The sequence below is a fragment of the Oryctolagus cuniculus genome, chromosome 9 (assembly GCF_051225735.1).
Source record: "Oryctolagus cuniculus isolate XC-2025 breed Fujian yellow rabbit chromosome 9, ASM5122573v1, whole genome shotgun sequence".
In the NCBI taxonomy this organism is placed as follows: Eukaryota; Metazoa; Chordata; class Mammalia; order Lagomorpha; family Leporidae; genus Oryctolagus; species Oryctolagus cuniculus.
The window spans coordinates 17,660,474-17,681,415 of record NC_142875.1 but is presented as its reverse complement, the minus strand read 5'-3'; the positions used below and the strand labels follow the sequence as shown (position 1 = coordinate 17,681,415).

The window sequence follows — 20,942 nt, the reverse complement described above, 5'->3', positions numbered from 1 at the left end:
TTGGCCCACAGGGCTTGAGTTTCCACTTGGGACGCCCACATCCCATGTCTGAATTCCTGCTTCAAGTCCTAGCGTTGCTTCCCCTACAGTTTCCTGCTAAAGCAAACCCTTGGCGTCAGCAGCTGATGGCTCAAGTGTTGAGTCCCTGCCGCCCATGTCGGTGACCTGCTTCTGGCTTTGGCCTGGCCCACCCCTGGCGGTTGCAGGCATTTGGGGTGTAAACCTGATGATGGAAGCACCAGAGCTCTCTCCCCTCCGTCTTCCATAAAAATGGAAATGTTTTAAAAATTATATTCTAAAAAGTAATTCTAAGTCATGGGGAAGGCCAGCCAAGACCTAGGCTAGGATCAGCGAGTAAACACCTTCAGGTTCCCAGGGAACACTTTTCGAGAAAAGTCTTGGGCCACGTGATCAGAAACGGAACTTGGGCTCAACGTTGCCCCCCAGATTGTAGCAGGAAGACAAACCCCTGCTCGTTATCCCCAGGGCAGCGTTTCAGTGGCCTTGGCCAAACACTAGGGGAAAGAAAAGAAAGCTCTCCAGGCTCTCGGTCTGGGCGCAGCTCTGTAGTCTGCGAAGCGCTTCCCGCATAGCCAGCGCGGCTCTGCGTCCCGCTGGGATATTGTCCCGGGAGCCCCGCACTCAAAGCGCTGGGGAGCTGACTTTACTGCAGCGCAGACTCGGGGGGACGGGGAGCGAAGGTCGCAACCGTGGGTAGGAGAGGGGCACTGGCATTTTCGCAGCAGCGAGGGTCCGAGGGCTGCAGAAGAGGCGTTAAGAACCCAGGAACTCTGGATTCGGGGTCGTCCCGGAGGCCCTGGGCCACAGGCACGCCATGCCTCCGCCTCCTGGCTGAGACTCCTGGCTGCGCTGGGGCTGTGAGCACCTGACACAGTCCTGGCCCAGGCCGATCCCCTGGTGCGTGTTCCAGAGGAGAGAGATGGACCCGGAGGCCATGCACGGGTAGGGCAGTTAGTTGATGCTGAGGGGCCTACAGAACGCTTAGCGTTGCCGCTTCCAAAAGACGCTGTGTTTGGGGGAAACAGCGGCGACTATTCCGAGCGCACGGCGAGGGCTTTGGAAGTGCAGTGGGAGGGTGATTATTCCCCTGCGGCCTGCCAGCGCGGTCTCCTCCCCGGCATCCGAGGCTTGATGTTCCTTTTCCCGCAGGTGGGTCACGACCTCCGCCGCTGCGCACGGAAGACACACCCAGGGGTGCTTAGTTTTGTGCAGCGACTGCGTCGGTGTCCCAGCCTTGGGGAGTGGAGAGAACACCCACGACCCCAGCCCGGGCTCCAGATTTCCAAAGTCTGCCTCTGCATCTCTCTCTAGAGAGAAGGGACTTGCCCAAAAACCCGGGGAAGTGACTGTGCGCGGACCTGTGCCACCCGCGGCGCGCTCCGGCACCCACGCAGGGTGCGTGCACCCGGCTGGGGGCGCACAGAGACAGCGAGGGAAGGGGCGGGGATCCTCAATCCCGCCAGTATCGCTCTGCAGCTCCAGTCCCCCGTGCTCCAGGAGAGGTTAAGGGCGCGGGCGGGCGCAGCAGCCTGCGGCTCATGTTTATTCACGCGGCTTTCCACCGCCGGGTTCCGACACATGCTAATCAGCTGCTCTAACTACCGACTCCAGTCTAGGCGTGTAGGAGAAAACCTAGTCTCCGAAAAGCAAGTACAGAAATTCTGGAGAGGGGAGAGCAAAGAAGCCTTGGTCTGGGGGCAAAGTAGTTGGCGTCTTTGTCCCTCCAGCTCTCTGCGCGGTTTTGTGCAGCCCGGGTGCTGCCCAGGAGGGCTGGGGGGCCCTTACGAAGAGGGTTGCTTTATGCCCCCAATCTCGCCACTGGAGCTGGGGCAAAGCTCCCTGGAGCTGTGCTAAGAATCTACCAGGGTGCATATTACCGTTCCCGGAAGGAAAGATTCTCTCGCTGGCTAGCACAGCTAGCAGGAAGATTTATCCAAACGGGGATTTATTTCCTAGATAGGCCCCCATTTATATCTATTCTTAAATAGATAAGTTTCGGCCTGCACAAAATTCGTTTTCCACTGTGGGCGTGCAAGGGTTAAATTCGTGGGGGAGAGCCTGGCCCGGATTTCTGAGACTCCTCGCTCTAACCTGGCTCAGCCCCAGAGGGGGTGGTCGCCGGGACTCGCCCAAGGTGGGGAGGCCCGCAGGACGCTCCCTGGCTTCCGGCTCCCTGCTTTCCACGAGGATCCCAAGCCCGAGTGCTCCAGAGCGTCTCTGGTTCCCTAGTCCCCACTCCCTTCGCGCCCCCGCCTTCCCAGCCGCGCCAGCCTCCCCTCCAGGGCTGAAGGGGGAGGGGTTCTGCCCAGAGGTCAGGGTTGGGCTGGGCATTGGGGCAGTCTGAACCGCCAGTGGCCCCGCTCGCCGGCGCCTTGGCCAGGTGAATGTGGAGCGTCGCTACGGCTGAGTTCCAGTCTCTTTCTCTTTCTCCGTGGGCGTCGTCCTCTTTCTCGATCCACTCCCGCCCCACGCTTCCTCCTGTTGGGCTCCGCACCCACTTTTCCTAGGCTACCCCGAAGCCGCCTCCTGTCCCAGGCTCCACGTGCGCACTCTCGCTGCTCCTCGCTCCGCAGTCTCTGCGGGCAGAGAGACGCCACCTGGGCGCCCACTCGGATCGTCCAACCAAAATTTCAGCTGCGTGGGAGGCGCGAGGGAGAGAGCTGGCGCTAGTGTGTGTGGTGTAGCAGTCCCAAGCGCACACCACTGCCCTGGCTCCTGATGAGAGCCCGCTTGGCGACGACTTCCAAATCCGGGTTTTACCGCACGAGCGATCAATAAACCGGGGTCCCCCCCTCCAAACCTGGTGCATGCGTGCGTGTGGTGCTGCGTGCGTCCGCGAGGGAGCCTCGGATACGAAATGCACGCGGGGCAAACGGAGAAGATGCTGGGAGGCGGCCCTGAACTCCGTGGCCGACCTGTGGGATGGGAGTGCGGGGTGGGGGCGGAACGGACTGGGGTAGCACGCGCACGGACGAGGGGGTGACACTGCACAAAGTCTGACCCTTGCCTCCCGAGTTCCAGAGAGCCGGAGTGAACAGCCTCTCCTCTGCAGAGGATTTCTTCTAGCTCCCGGACCTGACGCAGAGGTGACGCGGCCAAGTCCAGGCCAGCCGAGAGAAAAGCCTCGCCGGGTCTGAGTGATCCCCGGGGGTGCGGCTGCTTCCGGGACCTCACGCTTCCTGCGAACCACCAACCACCCAGGAGGCACCCCGGTAGGGTGTATGTCGGCACAATGGTAGGGGTAGTGTGGTGGAGCGAGGAGGACAGCGCTCGAGTGAAATTGACAAACCGCCGATCTCATTCCTTGAAGAGAGTGTGAAGACATCCCCGTAATTTCCCTTAAGAAATCTGGTTTTACTGGTCGATCTCAATAGAATTCTTTGCCTAGGGGCTCGAAATGAGTAATAGGCCGTGCGCCTCCAAGTCTTCGGCTAATATGATAATAAATACGTTCAAAGAGAGCAACGGGGTGTTTACAATTAGTACCTAAACTTCCTCTGTTCATCAAAAAGTCCCTAAATAACCCAGCCCCCAATCAAGCGAGGAGCCCAGAGGAGGTGGGAATCTGGTGGGGACGACTTCTAAATGTATCAAACAGCCAAAGCCGCTTTTATTTCCTGCAGTCGAGTGCAAAGGATGGGGCGCGCGCGGCGAGGCCCATGAAGTCCACCTGACTCCGCGTGCCTTGCGGGGCTGGGGGCGGGGGGCCGACCGCAGCGCAGGCAGCCGGGCTCGTAGCCTTGCGGGTGCCGCTTCCCGGCTCTGCTCCGAGGCGGTGGCCGAAGGCCCTGCGGCCGCCCTGACCCTGAAAACCCAACCCGAAGAGTCCCTGCGTCCCCACACACACTCATCGCCCTGACTCGCCGTGAGTTTTATCTCCTCCAGGAACCTCTGCGAGGCTGCACCCGCGTAGAGCTCTCCGCAAGTTTTCGAAATTTGTCCATTTCGAGGAATTTGCATTTTCCAAGTGCAGCCGAAACCGCGCAGGCTCGGATTACGCTTGAAAATATGCAGGGCTTCCTCGCGGCCATGGTCACTGCTGCTTTTAAAGGGGGAAGAAGGGGAGGGAGAGCGCGGCTCTGGCAGTCTGGGGGTCCCCCCTTGTGGTCACAGTCCAGAAGCCTGCTCTTCGCCAGCCGTCGGGGCTGTACTGGGCGGTTGCTGACCCGCGTTCCCCCGGAGCCTTTGCGCGTTCTCGGGGACGCGCCAGCTGGGCCGTCGATAATTCGTATTATTCCTTCGAGTCAGGGGCAGGCTGTCAACCCCTGGGAAGTTCGACGGCCGGGTGGCCCGGGCAGGCCTGGCGGTCAACCATGGAAAATAAAACAACAGATGTTGCTGGCGGCGAAGGCCCCTGTGGACGCCCTCAGAGCGGGGCAGGGCCGCCCCTGACGCGCGCTGGTTCGCGCCCTGCCTCTGCTTGCAGTTCAGCCCGGAGGTTCCCGCTCCCTCGGGGTTCAGTTCAGGATTTTCAGGAAGCGGCATGGGAGCTGGCGGGGGGTGGGGGGAGTAAAGGGCAGGCGTTCGAGGGGACACGCGGAGGGGTGACTGTGTTCTCAAGAACGGGATGTGTACGTCGTTTCGACGCAGCCGGTGGGGAGGGGGCTCCCTCCGTCTCTCCATCCTGGCCTTTGTAGTGGATTTAGCCGTGAGGAGCGGGATGGATTGGGGGGGGGGAGGCAAGCGGGGCGCCCCGAGTTGCTCGGGGCTTGTTGGGTCTACTCGTCTTTCCTAGCAGTTCAGGTAGGCTGAAGGCAAACCCCAAAGCAAGGTGGCTGCGAGCATCCGTCAGCACCTGCACCCCCAGATAAGGGAGGTGGGAACGAAAGGCGACAACTGCCTGGGGGCAGTCCCTGGGAGTCCCTCCTCCAAGCGGGAGGCGTGGGTTCCCCCATTACATTGCATTTATTCATTCATTCCACAACTACTGCTGGGCACCTACCATGTGCCAGACTTGGTATTAGACTCTCAAAAACGCAGGATACACGGAGCCTCAGGATTGGCTCCTTGGAAAGCTTCAAGGTCAGAGAGGAACAGCCAGACTGGGTGCTGCTCGAATGCCAGCGCTGGGCAAGTGGACACAGGGAGCGTAACTTCTGCATAACTTTGACTTCTCCTTGCCTTTTTTCCCCCTTTTTGCAAGCAGCAAAGGACTATTAATTAGAAGAATAATTACTGCTACCCCATATTATCCTGACCTGTTCAATTTCTATCTTCTGCAGACAATGCTAATAATGGCAATTATTGCTTCTATAAACACGCGAGGCAGCACTCTTCCCCTGCTAGTGTGTGTGTGTGTTTAAAGAATATATATAAAAAGTTCGCCCACTCATTTGCATAGCTTCATCTTTACCTTTTCCCATTCAGCCCTTGCAAAAAGCATATCTATTCAAAGCCCTTGCAAAAGCATATCTATTCAAAGGGCATTTAGTCCATTTCTTTCTTGGCCGGTAAACCTATTCATCAATTGTTCTGCCTTGTAGATCGCATTCTAATGCTAATCTAGCGTGTTAAATATCTTTTTGTTCCGCTTTCACCGTTTTGTCATTCAGTTTATCCAGTTTTGGTCACCCATTTTATTTATTTATGCGCCTGCTCCTATTCAGGGGCTCATGTATTTTTTATTATGTTGTTTCACTGTCACGCAGTGTCAACTTAGTCTATTCAATGCGGGCTACTTGAAGACCGGAGGGACAAAGCGTGTACACATTGCACCGCTATTCATTCCGGCCAGCTGGATGGGCTGAAAAAAAAACCTTGTGAAAAGAAACGCCTCACAACGGACACAGAAGAAGTGCACAATGCTAACAGTTTTCCAAATACCGCTGATTGGTTTCCTCACAATGAGGAGAAAGCCGCCGCTTTTTCTTAGCTGCACTTCAACAAACAACACTCTCACAAAACCTCCCAACCCTGCGTTTTGTTCGCGGACAAAACCTCCTCGACTGTCTAAACGCTCCCACTGAAGGACAAAAAAGAGAGAGAGAGAGAGAGAATAAAAAAAGCTCTTTTCACTACCCCCCTCCTTTCCCCCCCCTTTTTTTTTCCTGCAAGAGAGAAAAAAAGAAGAGAGGAGGGGGATTGTCAGTGAATTAATAATATCAGTCTTTTAAAAGAAGAGGGCTGACCTTTGAGATGCACTGGGCTGAGGGAGAAAGGACGGGGGAGAGATTAATAAAGTTTGGCCGGCGCGCTCTGTGGCTGCGCCGGACCGTGGGCGCGGACACTCCGGGCGGGCCACTCGCGGGCCACTGCGCTCCCCGCGCCGAGCTGCGTTCTGATTGGCTGGCGCGCCGGGCCTCGCTCGGCCGGGGGAGCCCGGGAGCTCCCCGTGCGCCCTAGCTCTGCGCCCTGTGCGCCGACAGCCGCGAGCTTGGGGGTGGGAGGGGGCGTCCCGCCGAGCTGTCCCAGTTTCTCAGGGGGTTAGGGGGGCGGGGGCGGGGGTGGGGGGAGACTGAGCAAATCGTCCCCAACGAGGCGGCGGCCGGCTCTCCCGCTGCCCCCTCGCGCGGCGGCATCGCGCGCCTCCCTTGCCCGACCAACTTCCACCTGTTTGCGCGCAGCCTCGCTCCTGGCCCGGGAGGCTTTTAGGCAATCGCTACTACCCCAGCACTGAGTGGCTTTTTGTAAACCTTAGAACACAGAAAAGACAATGGAAGACAAAAATGAGGAAGGGAAAGGAGGAAGGAGAGAGAGAGAGGGAGAGAGGGAGGCGAGGGGGAGAGACGGCCGGCCGGCCAGCAGCGGCTCTTTGCTTGTTCCCAGCGCTGCAGTTTGTGGGTCACTTGCGCACTTATCCCCGGCCCCTTCCCCACGCCCTCTCGCCCCGACCCCAGGCCAGACTGCTGCACAAGCCCAACTTGGCGGGAGACCCTCTCCGGGTGCAAAGCCCACCTACTCGTGCGCAAGGCCGCGGGCATCCCCCGGCCGCACAGCCTGCGGGCGACGTGACCCCGGCGCCCACCGCCTCCCGGGCCCATCTTTCCAGTCCTCGGCCCCTTCCTCCACCCTCCGCCGCGCCTCTCGCGAAGAACGCGGGTCTTTGGTGGGGGGGAGGTGGGGGCGGCGAACGGGGGCGGGGACCAGAGAGGCTAGAAGGCCCAAGGAGGGAAGTGCAGATTTAGGGCTGGGGTGATTTGCAGCGAGCCGCAGGAAGTTCCGTGTAGAGAAGTGATGGGCGGCTACAAAAGGAAAGACAAGCCCTGAAAGGATTTAATTAACCGTGTCAGGGATAATTACCCCTGGACAGTCCAAATTAGTTTTGCATAATCGCTCAGAACCATATGAATTAACTTATAATATTGCAAAGAGCTCGGGGAATAACAGGAGAGGGATCGTTTTAATTAGTGAATCAGGGTCAAGCCAGCAGAGCCTATTTCTCACATTTCCAAAACTTTTCATGGTTTTTAAAATATGATTCCGTAGGGGGAAAACAATCAGTTTAAAGACTCGGGTAGCTCCTAAAGACGCGCAGCTCTGAGATCGCCTCTGCCTCCGAGGAAAGCAGTGTTAAGATGGGCACTTTTATCTTCAGCGTTTCCATCTCATTGGTGGGGGCCAGGCAATCTCCCTACAGCGTGTGTGTGTGTATTTTTTTTTTTTTTTCTGATTTCTTCCTCGGTGCCCTGTTGTTTCTTGTCTAGCACTAAAATCTTTTATGATGTGCAACTCTCCTCTTTGGAAACTTGTCTGGCCCCGGAAATGCAACCGTCTATAACAAGAGTGCGTTACACTGTATTTTCCTGTTATTAGCATGAAGAAGAAAGCCTTGGAGAGGTCAGAAGTTGTACATGGCTGGTAGCAGTGATCGCCTTCCCCCAATAAAACCATAAGGTGCAAACAAGGAATACCCCGAAGATACCTGAACAAATTACACCAATTTAAGTGGCCAGGCTCTCCTGCTAACAAGATAAAGTGGTCAGGCAACTTTCTCCTCCGAAAATGTTACTGGAAACTGGTCAAATGCTTTGAACCGTCTGGATGTTTTCAATGGGCTCTGTTCTGGTTCATGAATGCCTTTTTTTTTTTTTTTTTAAAGATAATACAAGTACTTGGGTTTTTTTTTTTTTTTATCTTCTTTCCTATTCACGATTAAAAATGTGATAAATCAGCCTTTTGGCTCTGAATAACAATGGCTTGATTTAGATTTCCTAGTAAATCTATTCAAAAGTGAAACAAAGGCTGTCTTTGGAGGATACCTTACACTTCACCTGGACCAGGCACATAAGGGCAATTCAGATAAAAATCTTGTTAGGAACTCAACAAGAAATAGAGGATTTTTTCTCTTTTCCCTGGTTCAGGCTTTATTTAAACTCTTTGTTCAAAAAAAATGAACGGAGTGATAGTCGGATTCTAATTTACAGATGGAGTTCAGACGTCTACTATTAAATTAGAAGATCACACAAGAAAAGCATTTATACATAAAGGTTAAAACCAATATTTAAACTTTTTAAAACTTTATATTACATGAAGCCAAAATGAAACTAAATACATGTTAGCCAACTTCATTCACAAACATTAGTCAAAATATATACATTTAAAAAGAAACGAAAAGCTATAATTGAGGAAGTTTTTTTTCCCTAAAGATGCGTTTTTATCATAATTTGCAAATGAATTGCAGGTGAGCTAAAAAAAAAATCAGGGAGGGAACTCCAAAACACATTAAAACAGTTCAAGTGGGGGAAGAAATGCTAGCTGAAAATGAGAGATCTGTCAAAAACAATCCAGTTTTGCTAAATAATAAATATATAATTACCACTCAGACAAAAAAGTCTGATTTAATCTTAGATAAAATTGCGACTCCGAAATCGTTCCGCAATCTTTAAAAGTTAACTCTTAACATCTGCTCAAAATGCTTTTGAGTCTAAAACCGACTCAAATCTAGGGCAACGAAAATAACACATTTGCCAAGACTCAATGGTTTCACCGACATATACACATTTACAACCCGAAGGTGGACTCAGCCGAAAGGGCGGAAAAAGGAGTGGAGCCTTTTCCCCTGTTGGTAAATCCGAGCCCGTGGACTCTGGGCGAATTTTCTATTAGTTTTTTCTTTAAAGGGAGAAAATCCAATGGACAACTTTGATCTCACTTGGTATCTGGTCGGCGTTTCTCGCTCGCGGGGAAGAGCGTTCGCTCCGATTTGCATACGGCCTGATAAACAAAAGCACCCGCGGTCCGCTCCCGTACCAAAGGCCAGACTGGAGCGGGCCACCGGTCACGGACGGACCCGGTCTGGGGGCCCTGCTCCAGGGAGCAGAGCTCTGCAAAGTTCACGCGGCGCAACGAGGGAGCGAGTGCTCCGAGGCATCCCTGGCGCGCACGCCAGCCATTTCCGACTCCGCGCTCGGGAGCGAGGGCAGGACACACACCGCGGGCCGGGGAGCCAGAGTGAGAAACACGCACGAAATCGACCAGGCAACTCCCAGCACACCAAACGGGCAAGCCCAGCATGTCAGAGAAGTCACTCCTGCACCCCCGTGGGTCCAAAACGCAACAGGTTCCGAAGTGCAAAGCCAACACCAGCTGCAGCCAGGCCCAACAGCCCTGTCTCCGGGGGGCTGCGGGAAGCGCGGGTCTGCCACGATCCCGGTACCCACACGCGCCCTCGCCCGCGCACTCGCGCGCCGACCGGCCCTCGGCCTCCGCCTGGCACCTGTCCACCCACACCCGCCCCGCCGCCCGGGGCGCGGGGCCGCCGGCTCGTACCTATACATATGTACACGCGGGCACAGCGGTCCTGCGAGGCGGCCCGCGGGGTCATAGAGCGGCGGCGTAGGCCGCGGGGTAAGGGTCCAGCTGGGGCTTGCCCATGCCCGGCAGCAGGATGTAGGCGAGCGGCGGCTGCAGCCCGGGGCTGGGCCACGCGCTGCAGTTGCACGGGATCATGTAGCCCGGGTTGCCCGGGCTGGGGTGCGAGTGCGTGTGCCCCCCGGCGGCCGCGGCCGCCGCTGCAGCAGCCGCCGCCGCCCCGTGGAAGGCTCCGGCGCCCGCGGTCGGGTAGCCCAGCGACGACGCGTACGGGAGGCCGGACGACGACGACGAGATCTCTGCCATCTTGGAGCCCAGGTCGAGCAGCGAGTAGGGGCTGCCCGCGGCGGCGGCGGCGGCGGCAGCGGCGGCCGCGGCGGCCGACTGCGGGAAGAAGACGCGCGCGGCAGCGGCGGCGGCGGCGGCGGCCGCCTTCTCGGGGTTGGCGAGCAGCGACTCCGGCACCAGGCCGCCGCCCGCGCCCGCGTGCAGCCCGGCGCCCGCCTTGAGCGCCGGGTGCTCGGCGTCGGCCACGCCGCCCAGGCCGTAGGGCACAGGGAAGGCGAACTTGTCCTTTTTGAGCAGCGTCTTGGGCTTGCGCCGCGGCCGGTACTTGTAGTCGGGGTGCTCTTTCATGTGCATGGCGCGCAGGCGCTTGGCCTCGTCGATGAACGGCCGCTTCTCCGCCTCGGTGAGCAGCTTCCACTCGGCGCCCAGCCGCTTGCTGATCTCCGAGTTGTGCATCTTGGGGTTCTCCTGGGCCATCTTGCGCCGCTGGGCCCGCGACCACACCATGAAAGCGTTCATGGGCCGCTTGACGTGGTCCACCGGCTTGGACATGCTCTCGCCGTGCCGCGGCTGCACCGCGCCGCCGCCGCCCGGGCCCTCGCCCCCGGCCCGCAGGAAATCAATGTTGGCCGCGCGCGGGACGCCGCTCCCGCCCGGGAGGAGGGGGCCGGGGCCCCGGCCTGGGGCCGCGTCGCGCAGCCGGCTTCCCTGAGGTCTCCGGCCGGGACACTGTTGTAAGTTCTCCGGGGCGCCCCCGGCCCGCGGGGGCAGTTGGCCTCTTGCTCCCTTTCCGTCCTTCCTCTCCGGCGACGTCGGCTCGCGAGGTGCCCGCAGGGAGCCGCTGCCTCCCCTCTCTCAAGTGCAAAGCGGCCGCGAAAGTTGCGTCGAAGGGACTGCACCCAGTGGAGCCGAGGAGCCCGCCGCCGCGTGCAGCCAAGTGCCAAAGGGGGCTCTCGGCGGCTGGAGTGTTTGGGTTCTCCTCGGTGACTTTCTCATTTGACAGAAGCTGATGGGGGTGGGGGGAGGAGGGGAGGTGGCCCCAGAGGAGGAAGAGGAGGGGGAGGCGGAGGAGGGTCCGGGCGCGCCACGGGAACGCACAGCGCAGCAATGGATATAAATACAAATACAGCCGCACGAGCGGGTCTTCTCCGACCCGGGCATGCAGGGCGCGCTGATGGGAATCGCCCCCCACCCCGAGCAGCTGGGGTTTTGGGAGTGGGGGGTTGCAGAGGAGTTGTCCCTCCTCCCCGCCAGCGCCTGCCTCGCGAGTCTTCCTCTCCGGCCACTGGACAGGAGAGGTGAGGAAAGGAGGCTGGATGAGGCCGGAGCTAGCCCAGGGTCACCCGGCCTCAGAGGAAACTCTCCCGGCTCTCCGAGGCGCCGCGTCTTCCCGTCCGCGGGGCCATGCTGGCTCCGCGCGCTGCAGGCCGACTCGGGCTCCGGGATGAGGCCGGCGTGGAAGGCGGCGCGCCGGGCCCGGCCTGGGCCGCGTCCCCTCCTCCCTTGCTCTCGGTCGCCGCCGGGCACTTGCAACTAAGTTCGCTCAAGTTTCCTGCGCCGGCGCCGCCGCGCCCCTCTGTCGGCGCGCTCGTCTCGGAGCGTGCGCCCGCCGGTGCGCCGCGCCCGGGGCCCCTCTCTCTCTCTTCGTTCTCCGGCCGCAGCCCAGCAGGCCGAGGTGCTGGAGGAGAGGATTTAAGCAAAACGCGCCATCACCTCAGTTCGCAGGTCTGTGCTGAGGCTGCTCCCGCCTTCCCCACTCCGGCAGCGCAAGTGGGGCCGTTCCCGGCCCGGGCCGCCGCGCTGGCGCTCTGCGGGCGGCTGGAGCTCTCTGCTCCGGCTCAGGTGAGTGTCGCTACCTGCGTGTGTGCCCGCCCGCAGCCGGCGCTGGGTGTGCATGTCCAGCCGCGGCTGAGTGTGTGTATATCTGGGGGCATGCGGAGGAGGTGGAGCCGGGGCCTGCAGGAGGGAGGAGGGACCAGCAGAGCCTCCTCCCGCTCCCACACCCCCAGGACCTCGGATTAACAGGATCCCCTCCGCCCCCGCCCCCCTCCCAGTACTCCTCCTCCCACCCCTTTTCGCTGGCGAGCAGGTTGAGGCGAGTGGAGAGTCCGGAGCGCGCCGCGGAGTCTGCGCACTGTTTGGCGTTGGCTACCCCTGGTGTCCTCCCTGGCTACCCTGGCCGGCGCGCGCTGCTGCACCGGTCGCGGTTCTGGGATGGAGGAGGAGGCTCGCCGGCTACGGAGGAAGAGGGTTAAGCCCGGGGAAGGGGGGACGCACCCCTGACAGGCTTTGAAAATTGTTCCCAACAGCCATGGGCTCGCCTTCTTTGGAGGACCGGGTGGTGACTGGCAACAGATGCTTCCCGCATTTTCTCGCGCTGGCGCTGGTGTCCAGTCCGAGGGAGTGGAGTGGAAATGGCCCAGGAGGGACTGAGTATCCTCTTGGCAACCCTCGGGAGAGGAGCTAGCCCAGGCTGGGTGTGTGCGCCCTTGACAGGCTACCCAGCCCTTTCTAAACAATCTGTTTTGTGTGTGTGTGTGTGTGTGTGTGTTTTGTTTTGTTTCACTCCTGGTCGCCAGAGTCATCTCTATGCTGATGTCTTTAAGGTACAGTTTGCTTACAATATCTCACTTAAATGCAGAGGTACCGTGCAAGTGTTTAACATCAGTGAGTTATAAATTGTTTCTCTGAAAGAAGGAAGCAACATATATCACTCACTCTAAACTGGAATTTTTTTATGCTGTTAAGCACCATTTTCTTAGTAGTTAGAGCACTTTTTTTTCTTTATAGGATTGACACGGTGCAAAAATCAAGCAGAGTGATTTTGTTTGCCTATTTTTTTCTCTTGGTCTGCTGAACACTTAGGCAAGGTGGCCTGCTCTTGGTGGTGGTGGTGGGGGGAGCGCTTGCTTGCCTTTTTTTCTTTGGCAGCTTGGATCTGACCTCACCGTGTGGTGTGTACAAGTAGGAACTCGTACCACCCTTAAATCCTTAAGTCTTCGTGCGATTTGTGGTGGATTCGCACGCATACATGGACACAAGGCATTGATTGTAATTAGAGACTTCGGAACTGTTTTAAGGCCTTCAGATTTATTGACTTAGGCTTTTTTTTCTCATTTTAATCAAAAATAGTGATTGCTCTTTTAAATTTTAGTTGTGCGAAGTCACAGAAATGTTAGTCAACAGTGGCATATGGAAGCTTATGTTTTTCTTAAGATGTCGCACTTACACATGCTTGTTTTGTATCAGTTATGTTCTAGTGTCGCTAAAACAATTGGAGTGATTTCTCTAGAACCATACTCCTTAACAGGCTGTGTAAAGACACTCTTGTCATTCACAGACTCTGGGTGGAGCAATGTTAAAACACTAGCAGGTGTAATTACATAGACTAGCATGTTAAATATACTGTTTTGTGATGATAAACTACAAAATTATCATCCCCGAGCTTTTAACCTACTAACTTGTATAATAGGTTTGAGACAAACATGTTATACACCATCGCCCAAAGAACATATGCATAGGTATGCAGGATATGAAAACTGTTATTCACTAAACATTGAGAATAAAGTTGAGTCTAATTGTGAAAATTATCTTGATCTAGCAAGAAGGATAAAGATTAAGAAAGTTTGTTTTAGATTGGTGAGTGACATTATCTTATGTTCTTTTCAAATTTGTTTCAAAATCTGCAATCCATGATAACACAGGAAAGAAACGTTTGTATGTTTGATTGAAAAGCATGTTCATATAGAGGTGCAATGTCGTATGAAAACCAGGTATGTGAAGTTCTTCGGGTATAGTTTCTCCAGTGCCAGGCGTGCAACATTGCCTGTTTAGAGATTGTAAATGGACTTGAATCTTCTCAAGCCTGAGAATGTTGAGCTGTGAAAAACAAAAGTGTCAGATGGAAAATGTCTGTCTGTGTGCTGTATGTTCCTCAAATAAAATTTCATCCATTTCAACATAGGAGAGATTTGGTTTTCAGTTTTGGTTTTTGGGGAATCAATATTCTAAACCCTTCACAACCAAGGAGAGCACTCAGGATAAGTGGTTCGTTGAAGGAAGACAGGGTGGCATCTCTGTACCTAACCAACCTTCACGTCCCTGGCCTGAATGTGGCTGGGCATTTAACACAGTCCATTTTCCCAGCCATTTTCATTCGTATGTACCAAAGTGTAAATTCACTTTTTAAATTTTCTCCTGGAAGGCATCCTCAAAAAGTTGATGGAAAGTATCTGTTCTGAAGAAAATATGCAGGGATTTCAAAAATTCTTTGCACTGAAATTAACTTATCTCTTAATTCCATTTCCCATGAAGTTTTTGAAGTACTCCTGTAAGTAGTGTTTGAATTACTTGAGTGTTAGCTTTTTGCTCTTGTGTGGTTTTGCCCTAAAGATGAAAAATACCAGGCTATAGGAAATGGTCTGTGTAGGTCAGAAGTGAAGGAAAAACAAATCGAAAGAGAATTCCAAGTTTGATGGGTTCTATCTTGTCCACTTTTGATGGTAAACCCCAGAGAACAGTCTGATTTGATCGGTAGAATCTGTCTGTTTCTGTTTTCCCTGTGGCCATGGTAACAGGTGATATGACAAAAGCATCCAGTCAGAAACTCAGAAGCTCTCAGAAAAAGTTCGTGGAAATTCACTTTCTTCCTGTCCTCCTTAAATCACCGCCAGTAGATGGTCTCCTTTCAATTCTCAAACTTTCACTAGGAGGCAGCAGTGAGGTGGCTGGGAATTAAAGTTCCTTGGCAACACCAGACCGACTGGCTGGCTTCTCTTTCTTTCTTTCCCTGCCATGAAAGGAGAGAGAATTTGGGTCTCAAAGTGAACGCGATCATTTTCTTCCAACTTTTAAGCCTCTGTCTTGTGGAATTTTCACCCAAATGGCTCACTGGTGGAATTTTCTGGAAGCATGGAGGCGAAGGCAAACCACTGGGGTCTTGAGGTGACCAGATGGCAGTGATGGGCAGTGAACGTGATGCCCTCCAGGTGCAGAAGCCAAAAAATCACACCCGGGACACTGAGAGCCAGCGACCGTGGTGAAAGGACGTTGGGGTTCTGGAGGTTCTTAATGAAGTGCAGTGAAAGAATTCGTAAGCCGCCGTACCTGCATAGAAAAGCAACACAGCCTGTTTGTCCTGTTAAGAAGGAAATGAGCAAATGTGGCAACAGTCAGTCTTGGGCTTTTGTCAGCTCTCTAGTCCTATTCCTGTCGGTCCTCTAGGGAGGAGAGATCCCAGACAGACAGGGGGGTCTACATAGAGCCCTTGAGACAAGAGGAGGCGTGGCAGGAGCCAACAGCTGCCAAAGCAGCCCTTCACTGCTACATTTTCCTCCAGTGAGATTCTCGGCCCTTTATCCTCACAGCTTCTGCATACTTGCAAACTGAGAGTATAGACATCAACTATGGAGAACCCCTCTTGCCTCTTTAGTGGTGCTCAAGCAGGCCAGCATTTTCATTCTTTATTTTCTTTTTAATTTATTTTAATCTACTTAGAGAGAGAGAGTGAGTCTTCCATCTGCTGGTTCACTCCTCAAATGCCTGCAACAGCCAGGGCTGAGTCAGGCCAAATCCAGGAGCCAGGAACTCCCTCTGTGGCTCCTAATTGGTGGCAGGCACTGCCTCATAGTGTGTCTTAGCAGAAAGCTAGATCAGAAGCTGAGAAGCCAGGACTCAAACTGGCACTTAGAATATGGGATAAAGGCATCCCAAGCAACGGCTCCTTCCACTGTACCATGACACCTGCCCCCAGGCTGGTGTTTTGAAGAAGAGCTTTACCTAGATGGCAGAGCAAGAAAAACAAAACAAAAAGCCCCCCTCTCACCTTTCACCACTACCCCACCACCACCACCAAACAAAACAAACACCTAGGGGAAAAAGGACAATACAGATAATCCAAGATGGACAACACTACACAGGACCCTCTTCAGATCCCAAGAGTCCTATAGAAGCAATGGAGAGCTTTAATTCTTCTAGGGTAATTGCTTTGTTTAAAAAATTGTTGAAAGTGGGAATGAGTTTGCCTTGAAGAAAACCAGAAATGAATGGGGAGGGTTGCAGCATGAGCGTATCATGTACTTGGGTGATGAAAAACCCATCAACCTTATGCAGTTTTCAAACAAGGTGCCTGGGTTCTGTTAGGGTGAGGTTTCTTGTGAGTTTAATCTCCCCAGGTGCTCTGTTTTTGTTTGTTTATTTTATGTATTTATTTTTTTGGAGAAAGAACAATCCTGGGACAGGGACGCCTTTTAATATCACAGCAGGGCAGTGGATAAGCCATGCTTAGGTTTTTTAAAAAGAATTATCAATTTATTTTGAAGTTACAGAGGGAGGGCAAGAGACAGCGAGTGATCTTCCATCCACTAGTTCACTCCCCAGATAGCTGGGCCAGGCCAAACCCAGGAGCCAGGAGCTTCATCTGGGTCTCCCACATGGGTGGCAGGGGCACAGGCAATTGAACCGTCCTCTGCTGCTTTTTTTCCAAGCCGTGGGCAGGGAGCTGGATTGGAAGTGGAGTAGCCTGTCTTCCCCTCCCGCGTCTACATTGCTGAGCCCTGTTTCTGTCCAGGGCTGGTCTGCTGGCCAGCTCCTTTGCTGAGAGTTTGGCTTCTTTGCTATCAGTTACTGAATGCTTAAAGATGCCACATGTTTTATATCCATTGCCCTAATTAGCTTTTAGAAAAATCCTAGGAACTAAGAGTTGCTATCTCCAATTTACAGACTGGGGAATGGAGAGAGCAGATGAGAAAGGAACCTGCCCCGGGTCCCCCCACCCCCCACCCACCCTACGCGGGAGAGTGGGAATTTGAAGCAAGCCCAGGTAGTAGAAGGCTCAGCAGGTTCCGGGGCAGGTTCTCAAGTCCGCCTCCTTCCTCAAGCTTTCTGTGACTCACCGAGGGTGTGTGCAGTGGCAATCTCCTTAAGGCGTTCCAAAGCCACAGCAGCAGTAGCCCGGCGTGAAGGGGCAGCCTCTCCACGGTCCTCCTGGGCTGCTCTGCTGCCGGGTGTCCCCCGGCTCTGTGGTCAGCACAGGTTTGTCTCCACTGCTGTCCGCTATCCCTCACTCCCTCAGCCTGGGGTAAGCCACTCACTGCCTTTCCCTGATAGCCAAGGGCTGCTAGAGGACTCTCCTAACGTTGTTACGTCATCTCAGACTTTCCGGCCATCAGTTGTCCACCCTTCTTCTCTCCTTCCCCCAATTTCTGCCTTTCTTTTGTGAACCCCAAGCCCACAGATGTTTTCATCACAGTGCCTGGGTCATGATAGACTTATACTTGGCTCATCAGTGACCCACTTTTATTTAGTTATATTTAATAACGTACATCTAGGAATATAGCACTCAGATAAAAGGTGCTGGTAAAACTCTGTCTAACTAAATGATCTTCCCAAAAGATTATTTAGCTGTCCCCTCTAATCCAATGAAACCATTTTTGTTCCATTTTTTTATATAGGTTTTCATTTAGAGAGATCCTCTTAAAAGTATGTTTTTATTTCACTTTTTTTTTTTAAAGATTTATTTGTTTATTTGAAAGAGTTACAGAGAGGGAGAGAGGGAAAGAGATCAATTGATCTTCTATCTGCTGGTTCATTCCCCAAATGGCTGCAATCACCGGGGCTGGGCCAGGCTGAAGCCAGGAGCCAGGGGCTCCATCTGGGTCTCGCACATGGGTGACAGGGCCCAAGCACTTGGGTCATCTTCTATTGCTATCCGAGGTGCACTAGCAGGGAGCTGGATTGGAAGTGGAGCAGCCAAGGCTAGAACAGGCATCCATATGGGATGCCAGTGTTGTAGGCGGCAGCTCAACCCTCCACCTCAATGTCGGCTTTCCATCCCTTCTTTAAGTGAAAACCTTTATACACAGTCTTGATGTGAACTTGTCTCATTTAATTTTATGGTTTGGATTCAACAATATTACTGCACATCACTGTCGTTTATTTATTCGTCTTATCTGCTATCTAATATTCCACTTTGTAAACATACCGCAGTTTATTGCTTACTCGCCTGTTGGTAAGCAAGTGGGTCGTTTCTAGTTTTCAACCATTGCAAACTGGCTGCTATGGACAATTCCTGTTCTTATCTATTGCTGTCTGTGCCCACAAGTAGAAAACTCACTTCATGCTGTACTCTTTCCAAGCGGGTCCACCTATATTTCAGTTCACTTTTGATCTTTTTTGCAGGCATTTAGAGAGCTTTTCTTAAATTATGTTTTGTCCTGAGATCCTTATCTAAGAAAGAGTTGATCATATAGGTACTTATTTATCCACTACCAGAATCCATCGGAAAGTTTTGTAGATAGTTTAAGGCTTGGTTTAGTTCCATTTGAGATCCATATATTGAAAACGTTGCCTATCTATGCTGCACACGGGTGCCAACTTCGCCCTAAGTAAAATTCATGTGACTTGGTTTCTGAACTGTTTTGCTTCATATTTTTCAGTTTTTGCACCAATATTGCTCTATCTCAGTTCAGGTATGTTAGCTCTTATTCAAAACTGGGCTATTGTTGGCCTTTGCATTTCCATGTAACTTTTAGAACAGATTTTAAGATTCTAAAAATTCTTTAAAAGCCCTTTGTAAATCCTTTTAATTAAGATTGCTATAGCTCTCTAGAACAATTTAGGGAGAATTGACATCTTTACAGTTTTTGTACTTTTTAAAACAGATTTCTTTATTTGAAAGGCAGAATACAGAGAGAGAGGGAGAGGGAGAGAGAGGGAGAGAGAGGGAGAGAGAGGGAGAGAGAGAGAGGGAGAGAGAGGGAGAGAGAGAGAGGGAGAGAGAGGGAGTGAAAAAGAGAATCTTCCATCTACTGGTTCACTCCCCAATGGCTGCAATAGCTAAGGCTTGGCCAGGCTGAAGTCAGGGGCCTGGAATTCCATCCTGGTCTCCCACAAGATTTGCAAGGACCCAAGTACTCAGGCCATCTTCTGCTGCCTTCCTAGGCACATTAATGGAACAGCCAGGAGTTGCTTAACCCACTGCGCCGCAATGCAGCCCCATTGTTAACACTTCTAACTCGTGAACCTAATGTCCCTCCATTAATTTTGCTGGCTAATTTCAGTAATATCTCAGTTTTCTACATGTTTATTATTACAGTTCCTACATTCTTCTTACAGTTCCTACCGTCTTCCCTTGTACCGCCTCTGGAAAGGGTAACTGTGTGCCGTGACCTCAGTGCCCCGTGTGTTGAGGACAGGCCAAGCCCTCTGTCATTCGTGAGGTCCATACTCAAATGAGAATGTTTGTAGTGCTCCCTTTCTTTGGAGGCAGGGCAAAATAGCACATGAGCAAATGCCGCAATTCCTTCTGGTTGTTGTTACTGGAATGTAATAAGAGGACACGAGGCAGGAGTTCTGCAGTATTAAAGAATGGTGATCAGTCAGATAGCGATCTGCCTGTAATCAGTCCAGCTGCCTGCAAAGTTGACTCACGACCTCAGTGGACTTATCACCCCGGGTATTTGCAGAGCCACATTGTATTTCCATGTTGTGCGTGTGCACTGAAGTGTTTCTGTATACTAACTTCCTAGTTGACATGTCCTTTTGTTCATTATCAGCCTCCAATTTCACATTCCAGTCAGTTGTCAGGAGTGGCCAGACGACCATCATATGCATGCCTGCGGCTCTGCTGTTCAATGCACTTTTAAAACAATGTCTGCCGTTCCTGCGTGGACATCGTCTGCTGGCAGGTACACCTATCGCTGTCAAACAAAGCCCCCTGTTGACAAAATTTGTCTGCGTTTATTTACTTGACATGAAAGGGGGCTTTCCTTGCATCACAGGGCTTGCTTTTTAAGGAAATTCTGCCTTTACCTTTGGGACACACAGGAGTTAAAGAGGCTGGCTACAGCCTGATGACAAGATACTGTCTGAGGGATTTATTAATAAGAGTTTGCAGTTGCTTTTGCTATAAACCTTTTCTGTCACATTCCAAGAAGCTGGGTTGACTCCGTCCTGCTTTGTGCCTCCCCATACCTGGATCAGCTATCTTAGTGCGGGCTGTTGGCTACAGCTGTTAACCCCCATGTGTTTCCTCACTTAACTATAAACATGCCACAGGCAGGGACCATATCGTGTTGATCGATATATCTCAGCACCTAGCGAGGCTCCTGGCATCAAGTGAGTACTTGATAAATTGTTGCTGAATGAATGAATCAGTCACGTGCTCTGAGCCTGAGCATGCACAGTCAAGGAGAAAGAAGGGGTTGAGGCTTTAACCTCATGATTCAGATACAGGATTATCAAGGTAATCTTAATTAATTAATTAATTAGTCTTAATGAAGCCTAGCGTAGTGCTGGAGACAGATGTCTTAAATAATGTTTTTGATACCCCAAGTACAACTCCCACATTCCTACCTTCCATCATCAGAATGTTTCAATTAGGATCTATCCCACATTCTCCCCTTGAACAATTTGGCCCCTTATTTAATTCCTTGTTTTTAAATTGCAATTGAGAACATGTCTGTAACAAAGACAACAGCAGATTTTAAGTTGCAAGTGTAGAAGTTGTTTAGCCTCTGTTTTTTAAGTTTCTTCTCTGTAAAGTGCAATTTATAATTGAATTAAAACATGATATATACTTTTATAAAATGAATGGAATACTTAAAGACTAGTTATTTGGTCTGGAGTTGTGGCACAGTGGGTTAAGCCGCTGCCTGCAATTCTGGCATCCCATGTAGGCACCGGTTCCAGTCCCAGCTGCTCCACTTCCAGTCCAGCTCCCTGCCAATGCACCTGGGAAGGCATCAGAAGCTGGTCCAAGTGTTTGGGGCCCTGCCACCCACCTGGGAGCCTGGATGGATGCATTCTAAAAAGGTCACATTCTTTTTCTGTCAATGTTCTTACTGTGAATGATGTAACAACTTTTACTCTAAGAATTCCCTGGA

General features: G+C 52.7%; 2 protein-coding genes across 9 annotated transcripts in view; one reads left to right on the top strand and one right to left on the bottom strand.

The window, feature by feature from the left end:
• Positions 1-7,365: 7,365 nt before the first annotated feature.
• SOX21 (SRY-box transcription factor 21) lies at positions 7,366-10,761 on the bottom strand. The gene has a single exon (XM_070048384.2). The coding sequence runs from the start codon at positions 10,609-10,611 to the stop codon at positions 9,781-9,783; it is 831 nt and encodes a 276-aa protein (XP_069904485.1). The 5' UTR covers positions 10,612-10,761; the 3' UTR covers positions 7,366-9,780.
• Positions 10,762-10,793: 32 nt separating this feature from the next.
• Positions 10,794-20,942, top strand: part of LOC103349133 (uncharacterized) — a 49,409-nt gene continuing 39,260 nt past the window's right edge. For 3 of the 8 annotated variants that reach the window (XR_016212750.1, XR_016212747.1, XR_016212748.1), the window contains exon 1: positions 10,794-12,665. Coding sequence is in view for 3 of the 8 variants with exons in the window: in XM_070048386.2 (XP_069904487.1) it covers positions 11,464-11,901 (438 nt within the window). In the remaining 5 variants the exon portion in view is untranslated. The remainder of the gene's footprint in view (positions 12,666-20,942) is intronic. The other 5 variants (XM_070048386.2, XM_070048385.2, XM_051849990.3 and 2 more) reach the window with 2 other exon arrangements.